General features: G+C 54.1%; 1 protein-coding gene across 1 annotated transcript; it reads left to right on the forward strand.

The window, feature by feature from the left end:
* The first annotated feature begins 543 nt into the window (after positions 1-543).
* On the forward strand, positions 544-5,029 carry MAFA (MAF bZIP transcription factor A). The gene is made up of 2 exons (XM_066209309.1): positions 544-3,993; positions 4,314-5,029. Exon 1 carries the CDS (start codon positions 1,395-1,397, stop codon positions 2,259-2,261), a length of 867 nt encoding a protein of 288 aa, XP_066065406.1. The 5' UTR covers positions 544-1,394; the 3' UTR covers positions 2,262-3,993; positions 4,314-5,029.
* Positions 5,030-10,723: the final 5,694 nt, after the last annotated feature.

Consider the following 10,723-nt stretch of genomic DNA (forward strand, 5'->3'; position numbering starts at 1 on the left):
GCTTATGGAAAGCCCCGAAAAATCCCCAAAATTATATTTATCTGACATTCTGCAATGATGGAAGTGCTCCGGGAAGGGTCCTGAGCTGTTCCAGAGGTGGGGAAGGGGCTGCATTCCGATGCCGTGGTCCCTCAGCGAGGTGGCACCAAACCCGATTTAGGCTCCATAACTCCTTTTTTGATATTTCCCATTTTTGGAGAGTAGGAAATTAGGATCTCTAGGATGTTTCCCCCCACTCCACGCTCAGTCCAGGGCGGAGGGTGGGAGATGAAGCCCCACGATGGGATGCGGGAGCCGAGAAGGGTCCGGGAGGTACCCGGAGCATTCCCCCCCACCTCCGGAGATTGACAGCTGCCCCGGGGGCGTTGCCATGGGGATATGCAAATCTAAGCGGGCTGTCGGGGTGCTGATAGGCTGGGAGAGCTTAGCCTCGCCTCGGTAGGCGGGGCCGTGCCCCTTTTCCCGGTATAAAAGGCTGCGAGTTCCGTTGAGCTCCCGGCGGCGGCGGCGCCGGTGGCGGGCAGGGGCGGGCAGGGGAGCGGCCCCCGCCCCCAGGGCGCTGTGTCCCGGCGGGAGGAGGAGGAGGAGGCAGGAGAAGGCTCGGAGCCCGGGGAGGTGGGGCCGGGGCAGGTGCCAGGGGAGGCAGGAAGGGGCGGGCAGGGCGCTGCCCGCTCCTCGCCATTGGGAACCGGCCGCAGGCAGTGGCGGAGCCCGCCCGACCCGAGCGCAGAGCCGTGGCGGCCGGAGGAGGGTCGCGGAGCCCAGCAGCGGAGCCCGGCTGCGGAGCGGAGCCGAGCCCCGACGGACAGAGGTGGCTGCACCGCAGCCAGCAGCGGAGCCCCGGCTGGGGGTCCCGGAGCCCGGCTGAACCGCACCGCAAAGTCCCGTTGGAGGCGAGCACCGGAGCCCGGCTGAGCCCCGCAGCAGAGCCCCGGCGGAGGGTCCCGGAGCCCGGCTGAGCCCCGCAGCAGAGCCCCATCTCGGACGCCGCTGAACCTTCCCCGCAAAGTCTCATCGGAGCGTCCCGCTGAGCCCCGCAGCGGATCCCGGTCGGGGCGCCCCGGAGCCCCGCTGAACGCCACCGCAGAGCTCCGTCAGAAGGTCCCGCAGCCCGGCTGAATCCCACCGCAAAGTCCCGTCGGGAGTTCCCGGAGCGCGGCTGAGCCCCGCAGCGGAGCCCCGCCGGAGGGTCCCGGAGCCCGGCAGCAGATCTCCGTCCGAGGGTCCCGGAGCCCCGCTGAAGCCCACGGCAAAGCCCCATCGGAGGGTCCCGGAGCCCGGTCTGGGCAGCCGCTTGCGCCGGAGCCCGCTCGGAGGAGGCTCCCGAAGCCCGCGGGACCCTCGGTGAGCGGCGGTGCCCGGGGGCTGCCCCCCCGGTCCCTCCATGGACTGAGATGGCCTCGGAGCTGGCCATGAGCGGGGAGCTGCCCACCAGCCCCCTCGCCATCGAGTACGTGAACGATTTCGACCTGATGAAGTTCGAGGTGAAGAAGGAGCCGGCGGAGGCGGAGCGGCTGTGCCACCGTCTGCCCGCCGGGTCCCTGTCGTCCACCCCGCTCAGCACGCCCTGCTCCTCCGTGCCTTCCTCGCCCAGCTTCTGCGCTCCCAGCCCCGGCGGGCAACCGGCCCCCGGCCCCTCGGCTACCACCGCCGCTTCCCTGGGCTCCAAACAGCAGCTGGAGGAGCTGTACTGGATGTCGGGTTACCAGCATCACCTCAACCCCGAAGCTCTCAACCTGACGCCGGAGGACGCGGTGGAGGCGTTGATCGGTGCCCCTCACCATCATCATCATCACCACCAAGGGTACGAGCCCTTCCGACCTCAACCCTTCGGGGGCGAGGAGCTGCCGCCGGCCGCCCATCACCATCCCGGCCATCACCATCATCATCATCACCACCTACGCCTGGAGGACCGGTTCTCCGACGATCAGCTGGTGAGTATGTCCGTGCGGGAGCTGAACCGGCAGCTGCGGGGCTTCAGCAAGGAGGAGGTGATCCGCCTCAAGCAGAAGAGGAGGACCTTGAAGAACCGGGGCTACGCTCAATCCTGCCGCTACAAGCGGGTCCAGCAAAGGCACATCTTGGAGAACGAGAAATGCCAACTGCAGAGCCAGGTGGAGCAGCTCAAGCAGGAGGTGACCCGCTTGGCCAAGGAAAGGGATCTGTACAAAGAAAAATACGAGAAGTTGGCCGGCCGGGGCTTCCCGAGGGAGCCCTCCCCATCCGCCGCCCCGAAAGCCACCGCTGACTTCTTCATGTGAGCCGGGCTGGTGGGATGGGGTGGGATCCCCTTTTTTTGTTTGTTTGGTTTCTTTTTTTTTTTTTTTTCCTTCATGCGGGGAAGAGCAAACCCGCCGCTTATATTAAAAAAAAAAAAAAGGAAAAAAAATAATATTATGAAGTCCCCACTGAAATTTTGGGGAGGGGCAGTTGAACTCCCTCCCTCCCACCACGCACCCACCCATCGGGACTCGGGGTGGGGGGTCCCGGGGTGGGGGAGTGGGGGGCAGCCCTGCATGCGGGACGTGTACGGCCACCCGCCCCCCTTCTCGGGAGCATCAGCTCCATCCAGGTGGGCTTCTCCCCACCTTTTTCCTGCGGGTTTTCCCTTCCATTGGGATTTTTATTCTTCGAGGGATCCCCACGGATCGGCCGGGGAGGTCCCCGGCAGCGCTGCGCCCTGCCCGGCCCCTCCGCCCACCCCCCATTCCCGGCCGGCAAACCTGAGCCACATTTAACTTATTCACCCTTGTAAATATGTAGAAAATTAGTTCGTTTTTGCCTTTTTTTTTTCCCTTTTATTTTTTTTTTCCTTGAGCCTATATTTTGCTTGGTGATTTACGAGAAAAAGAAAATGAACAAAAAAAAAAAGAAAAACCGACAAAAAAACCCTAAAATCCTTTAGAAAAGAGAAAAAAAAATACACGAGTCTTAAAAAGTTTGTATGTAATAGCATGCAAATAATATCCGAGTTAATTTAACGATGTTGGGAAGAAGCCGAATGCACTATATACAGGAATCGATTGGGTGAAATAATACTGTTTTATAGAGATTTAAAATTATCTATGCTCTTAAAAATAGTGGGGAGGGGAGGGAGGGGAAGAGGTAACAATTTTAGGGTGACCTGAAAGGCAATATAGTAATATATGGACTGCAAACGGTTGGCTGCTATCTCACTATGCACCAGATTTATTTATTAACCCTCGGGAAACGGAAAATCTTATTTTAACCTCGATGTTTGGAGAAAAAAAAAAAAAAAAGAAAAAACAGACGGCAAGAAAATGCACATTATTTGTTGTGGAAACAAGAGGAAAAAAAGAGGATTAAGAATTCGTGCAATCGTTGGAGCGAAAGCGGGACCGATCCTGCGCGGAGGAGCGGGGCGGGTTTGTTTGTTTGTTGTTTTTTTTTTTTTAACGAGTTGCTTATTTAAAAAAGGAGAAAAAAATTAAAAAAACAATTTTTGGGGGGAAACAAAAGGGTCCTGCGGACAAAGCGAGCTCGGGAGCCTGGTGCATTTTAGGGACTGATCGTGCGAAGTGTTTTTAACGACCTGTTGTTTCGATTTGTGACGGTTTTAATGATGTTGCATCAAGATAAAAACTTATATTCAACTAGAGCCTGGGTCGGGTTTTCTCTGAACTTTTGGGGGGTCCCGGAGGATCGGGATTTTGTTTGGGGATTGTTTATTCTTCCCTTTTAATTCCCGGTGTTGATGCAAAACCTTCCCCAAGCTCCCGCTGAGATAAGTCCTGTGTTGAGCGTCGCCTCTGCCCCGCTGAACTCTGGCTTTTCACTTTTCCTGCCTTGTTTTTGTTTTGTTTTGTTTTGTTTTGTTTTTTTCCAGCCGGGTTCTGGGTGGTTTTGGTTTTCTTTCCCGGCTGGAGGGTCCTGGAGACCTTCGTCCCTGCAGCTGCTGGAAAGTCACCGGATCCAGTTTGGTTCCAGCTTGTCCGACACCGTCCCAATGAGCCGCTGGCTTGATTTTCAACGGTAATAAATGATTCTTTTCTTTCCTCTTTTGGCTTCTCCCTTTCGAATTTTTAATTAAAAAAAGGACCCCTTAACAAAGCAAACCCACACCTTCTCTAGTCCAAGCTTTTGGGCTGGTATTTTACTGAGATTTTGGGGTTTTTTGGGACTGTTTTTAAGGATATTTCTCCCTGTGCCGCAAACCCCGAGCGCGGCTGCAGCTTTTCCCGGACTCAGCGGGACAAATTCCAACACAGCCCTTGGTCCAGCATATTTTTTTGGTTATTTTGTGTGATTTTTTTAATATTTAGGTGTATTTTCTGTCCTATATTTTTGCCCAGGCTCAGCCGTGGCAGGTCCCCAAGCTGTGGCGTGTTCCCTCCTGCTGCTTCCATAAATCTCCGCCGTGCTCGTGTAACCCCCTGGCTTTTCCCGGGATTTTTGGGGTGCCTGCGACTCCACAACCCTCTGGTCATGCCTTTTCTGCACCCCCCGAACCTCACTTCCCTTTTTCTTCGTCTTTTTTTTCCAGCTTTTTGGTGTCTCATTTTGTGACCAGAGGGTTTTTGAGCAGCCTGAGCTCGGCTCAATATCTGACTTGGATTTTGGGATGGCAGTTGGGATGCAAAGAGGGACATTTGTCCCAGGTTTGGACAAAAAGGGGGGGGGTTTGGAAGGTGGGGGATTCACCCCTTATTCCTGTATTTATTTAGATCCAGGGAAACTTTGCAAACCTGGCTCTAAATAAAATTAACCCGCAGAGCCGCTGGCGGGACATCGCATCCTCGAATTTTTTGGAGGTGAATCACAGCTTCCTGGTGGGTTATCCCCTAATTTTCCTCCCAACATCCCTTTCTCTTGGCATGTTTCTTTGGGGGAAAACACATCCAGCTGCCTGGTCATGACCAAATAAGAATTTGGGGAGGAAAAGGTATTTGGCGCTGCTACCTTCCCCAAACCAGCCTGGCGATCTCAGTCCCCGCAGTCTAAATTCTCACTCCCGGATCTTCCCGTGATCCACGTTCCCCGTGGGCACATCCTGGGGGTCACTGCCCCTTTTCCCTGGGGCTGGTTGGGGAAGCAGAGCTGACTTTGGGGGCTGTGTGGGGTTTTGGGGGAGCGCTGTCCCATGGGGTGTCACCCCAGGACCCGGCTGGGTGCCCGTGAGGTGACTGCAGTCGTCTCCTACTCCGCAATCCTTTCCCCACTTCCATGGCAGAGCTAAGGCAGCAATTTAGGATTCCCAATTTTCCCCTTCGCCCTCTCCTTTTGGTTTTATTTTGGGGTGCAACAACCTGGGAAAGATCCCAGATTATTTTGGCAATCCAGGTATCATCCCTTCCTCTTTATCCCGAAGGGATCCCCAATTCCTTGCGCCTCTGTGATTTATTTTTTTAGTTGCCCACTGATTTTTTTTCCCCCCAAACCCTCCTTGAAATCCCCTAGTAGCTGGAGCAGGGCACAGGGTGTTGCTGCCACCCACTAATGTTGGCCCTCCATGGGGGACCCCATCCCACAGTTCTTTTGGGAGATTTGGGAGTGGAATTGCACCCTTCTGCCCCATCATCCTGACTTTTTCCGTGCTCCTGAAGCTCCCGCCTCTCTGTGATTTGGCTTTGCTGAACAAATAATAAAAACTAAAGTGGTTTTAAGCCTAAATTTGGCTGGTTCATGACTCGTCTCCTTTTTGGGGCTGAGCCTCCCCTGCACCCTGGGCTCTGGGGGGTGTCTGGGTGGTCCCTGCTTGGGCTTGCAGCGTTTTTTTGGGATGGCTGCGATATTTGTGGGATCATGTGTGTGCATTCCAAGCGTGTTGGCACATGTTTTGGGATGGGGATGTGGCGGGACGGGGTCGTGTGTCACCCGTGTGCCGCAGGACTGCGGATGTCTGCAGGTGCCACCATGTCTGCTGCAGGAGGACGTGTGGCGTTTGGGGTCACTCTGACCTGGTTTCAAAGCTTTTCCCTCGTTTTTCCCGATCCCTGAGCGGGGCTGGAGCTTCCTTCTCCATCTTCCTGCTGCTTTTTTGGGGTCTGCATGGGGTTGCAGCGGGACCTCAGGACACACCACACTCTCCTTCCTGTGAGGATCTGCAGTCCCTCCGCTCATCCTGGGCATCTCCTGCATCCTCAACTCCGTCCTCAACCTTTTCCAGGGGTGAAAACAGCAGCCCAATCCAAAAGGATGCTCCAAGGGCTGCCTGGCACTTGGGATGGGGACACGGGGACAAGCCCTGGGGGTCCTCTTCATGTCCCCCCTCCTGCAGAGCTCCTTAACCCCATTTCCAAGCTTTACTTGCCCATTGAAGGCCCCGTGGGCATCGCTGAGCTGGGAAATTGCTGGAATTCCTCCAGCTTCCCAGCCCATGGGTTTTCCACAGGGCAGAGGGGTGTTTTTGAGGAATGCTCACTCCCAAACACAGCAGTACTCTGGACCACACTATCCATGGATGCTCGGGATCGGTCACAGCCCCTGGCAAAATCCCCTTGGAGCGGTGCAGGGTGCTCTGTGCCACCTCCAAGCAGGAATTCCCGGGATCGCTGGAAACGGGCGGAAAACCACAAGAAGAGGATCAATGCGGCATCTCCTAAGTGTCCCTTGCTCCTTCCTCCTCCGTTATTGATGCTCCCACCTCACAGGTTTGTCCCAAAAACCGCTCCGGTGTTCCCCACAGATCACAAAATCCCCACAAATCCTGACGTCTCCATAAGGTGAGAACTCCAGCCATGGAATTCAGTCCTGGGGTGGAAGCAGGTTGGGCTGCTGGGCAGGGAGGAATCTGGGGTAATGTTCACTTAAAAAGGAGGAATTAATTCGGATGTCAGCCAAATTAATCCTGGACAAAAGAAAATCTTGGATTTGGCTCCGAGCTCAGGGCTGAGCCACTGTGAGCAGAGCCTGGGCTCGGTTTGGAGCTGGAATTTTTTTGGCTCGAGTGGATCTTTATATTCTGGCTCAGCCAGAGTTGGATTTTTGCACATTCCCTCCTTTCCATGCTCCGTGCATGGCTGCCTCCTCAATATTCCTGCATCCCTGGGACACAAACACTGCCCTGCCCATGTTATATAAAAACATATTTACATAAAATAAATTTATCACCATTTATCACCTTGGTAGAACAGAGCTCTGCCATGAGATCGTGGCTTTGGCACTGCACGGCTCATCCTGAAGGCTGGAATTTTTTCCAGCTTTTTTCCAGCCTTCCCCCAGCCAGCACATCCCAGTTCCACTGATGTCATCCCTAAACTCAGCAGGAAGTGAGGTCCTTCCCGAAATCCAGGACATGGAAGTCCCCCGTGCGTAACATGTACAGGACCACAGCTGGGATTTTATCCCAAATTCCCTAAATTTGAGTGAGTCACCAGTGCATCACCCAGGGGTGCTGCTGCTGCTGTGGGAATTGGGATGGTTGGATCCAGTTGGGATGCAGGAGGAGGGATATGGGATACAGGAAGTGGGATGCAGGATGCACAGATACAGGACAGGAGATGTAGGATGAAGGCAGTAGGATGCAGGATATGGATGTGGGATAGGGGATGCAGGGATACAGGACACTGGATGTGGGATGGAGGCAGTGGGATTCAGGAGGTGGGATGGAGGAAGTAGGGTGCAGGATTTAGGATGTGGGATGTCAGGTGTGGGGATACAGGACATCGGATGTGGGGTGCAGATGGTGGGATATAGGGTGCAGGATGGAGAATATTGGATGTGGGATAAAGAAAATGACAAATAGGATATGAGAATTGGGATGCAGGATATGGGGCACAGGAGATGGGATATGGAATGTGGGATATGGGATGCTCCCTGCAGCGAGCTGTGTGCTGGTTGTCACTTCCCCTTGATCCAGGAGGAAAGGGAAGCTGGATCATGAGGATCAAGAAGGAGCTTGGCACTGCCCAGCCCACCCTTCCCTGACCGGATAAACTCCATCAAGGATGCAACACTGGAAAATCCCAGCAATTCCAACTCATACCCATCGCTGTGTGTGCAGGGGCTGGGATAAGTAAGTGGGATATGGGATGCAGGAGGTGGGAATATGGGATGCAGGCTGTGGGATGCAGGATGCACATCCACGTGTGTGCAGGGAAAACAGCTCCACTGCCAAGTGGGAAACATTCCAGTCCCCAGATCCGGAGGTGATCAGATCCTGCCAGCCACTGCCCTCTGCTATCTCAGCTGTCTGGGAAGCGCAGCTTTCCTTGGAGTCACCATCCCCAGTGCCTAGGAATGCCCTTGTTCCCCTCTCCATCCCCACAGCTCCGTATCCCTCCTTGCCAAGCTCCCAATTAATTCATCAGCTCAGTGTTTAATTACCCACACCACAAAACCCAAAGGTTCCTTGGGTTTTCACCCCCCCTCCAATCCTTCCTTTCCATGGATGAGAGTGGAGGGAAAGCAGAGGGAGCATCTTCCCACCCCCACCAGGTTATTTATTCATGGAAAAGGCCGAGGCTGGAGCACGGCTCCGGCACAGCCCTGGCAGCTGGCGGCTCCCTGGGAGCTGTAATTTGCACAAGCAAAAATAAACTAATTGTTATTTTCCATTTACATAAAGGGAAGAGCGGTTGGAAGAGAGGGGGAAAGAGGCCGGGAATGCGAAGGGAATGTGCTGCCAACTCCTTCTGGGAGGGCTGTGCCAAAGTACCGGCTCATTCCCTGCTCCCGTGGGGCTCATCCTGCCTGTCTGGTTGCTGGAGGAGGAGTTCAGATTTATGGAAATGATGGTACTGGACCATCTTCTTCCTCACCATAGAGTCAGGGCCCACTTCCAGAGGAGTGAAGCCCATCCCGATGAAGGTGCAGCACAACAGGAGAGACAGGACAACCAATTCCATCAGCTGGATGGGAGGAAAAACCTGCTGGCACCAGGAGAGATTTGAGGGGTGGATGGAAATTTATTTGGAGTTTTCACTTTGGCCGTGGTGTGTGGATCCAAAAGGCCTGGGCAGAGAATCATGGAATGGTTTGGGTTGGGAGGGAACTTAAACGTCATCCAGTTCCAACATCCTGCCATGGGCAGGGACATCTTCCACTATCCCAGGTTGCTCCAAGCCCAGCCCAACTTGACCTTGGACACTTCCAGGGATGGGGAAGCCACAGCTACTCTGGGCAACCTGTGCCAGGGCCTCAGCACCCTCCCAAAGAAGAATTTCTTCCCTGTATCCCATCTAACGCTGCTCTCTGGCAGTGGGAAACCTCAGATCTTTGAGACTTTAACCCTTTTCCCAAGTGACCACTGCTGAAGGGCAGCTGGCGGGGATGTGTTTGTGGATCTGGGCTTGGGATTTAGGTGGGAGTGAGGATAAACAGCAGCAGGGGATGGGAGTGCTCCTCTTTCATCAACTCTGTGCAGCCCAAGGATTCCTTGGTCCAGGGAGGAAGTAGAAGAAGAGGTTTCCCAGACAGGCTGTGGATTCCCCATCCCTGGAGGTGTCCAAAGCCAGACTGGATGAGATTGGAGCAACCTGGTCCAGTGGGAGGCGTCCCTGCCCATGGCAGTGTTGTTGGAATGAGATGAACTTTAGGGTCCATTCCAACCCAAGCCATTCCACGATTTTATGGGGAACACATCCATGATCTCCTGCATTGGATGGAGTGGAGACTGGAGATGCTGTCACCAGCAGCATCAGCACGGGAGAGACCCCTTCCATGCCGCCACATCTTGGGAACCTTTGTCATAACACTTGGAACGAGACGTCGCGGGCGTTTAATTCCGATTTACGCCGACAGGTCCTGTCCGTTAATTAAATATCCATTGATTGTTCGGAGAACACTTCCTTGGGTTTATCGCGTTTCTCCGAGACAAATCAAATTGCCACGTCATTAACTTCCAGCTCTCCAATCCATACATAATTACTGCCTTATTAATACCTCCGAGTTACGAGGAAGTTTGAGGCAATTAATATTTGTGGGGATAGTTTGTATCAAGTTAATTCCGTCAGGGTTATGTTAATAATGCGGACATCTAATAAGCTGGATAATTAACATCTTTCTCGTTAGCATCTTCTCAGGTGCCAGTTAAATGTCAGGCCAGGCTTTGTGGCCGGGCTGTGTTTAATTAAACTCGTTATTACAGAGGGATTCATGGCTGTTACATGTGAAGGGAGCCAGGTAGGAGCAGCAGGTGATTCCTGCCCTGCCTGGGCTTTGGATGCAAAATGGGTTTGGGAATGGGTGGGAAATGGGATTTAGGAATTAGGAATTTAGGAATTTGTGTTCCAAGGCTGGACACAGGAGAGATTTTTGCATCACAGGAAGGTCAGGATGTGGTCCTGGTCAGTGTTGGTCCGTCTTGCTTGACTCAGAGCAGGGTTTGGATTTAAGGGATGGTCTTCCAAGAAAGTGACAAAAACCATGGGCTCCCTGATGTGGACATGAACTGTGGAGTGGGGAAAGTACTGGGAGCATCTGCGACCACATTCCCCTGCAAACCCCAAAATGGCCCAAAACCTATCCCCATGAAAATTCAAGCAGATTTTAGGCTCAGCTTTAGCCCGAATTTGAAGCTTTGGGTTGGGTTTCTTCCTGAGCTGGCAGGAATTTTTCCAGTGCACCTGGGATCATCTCACTCCATGCTGCTTCCCTGGAGTTTTCCTGCAGCCTCATCCCTGGAGCCGGCGCCGTGGAGTTCTTGGCCATAAGAACTTCTCCGGGCGACATCCACGACCTGACTGAGCCTGCATCTCTCTGCCCACAGCCTTCCCTCCCCTGCTGCTCATGCATAAAAGATGGGCCCCGTCTACCTGGCCTG

Source organism: Chamaea fasciata, unplaced genomic scaffold (assembly GCF_029207755.1).
Source record: "Chamaea fasciata isolate MVZ Bird 193981 ecotype frontalis unplaced genomic scaffold, bChaFas1.0.hap1 SCAF_1, whole genome shotgun sequence".
Lineage (NCBI taxonomy): Eukaryota > Metazoa > Chordata > Aves > Passeriformes > Sylviidae > Chamaea > Chamaea fasciata.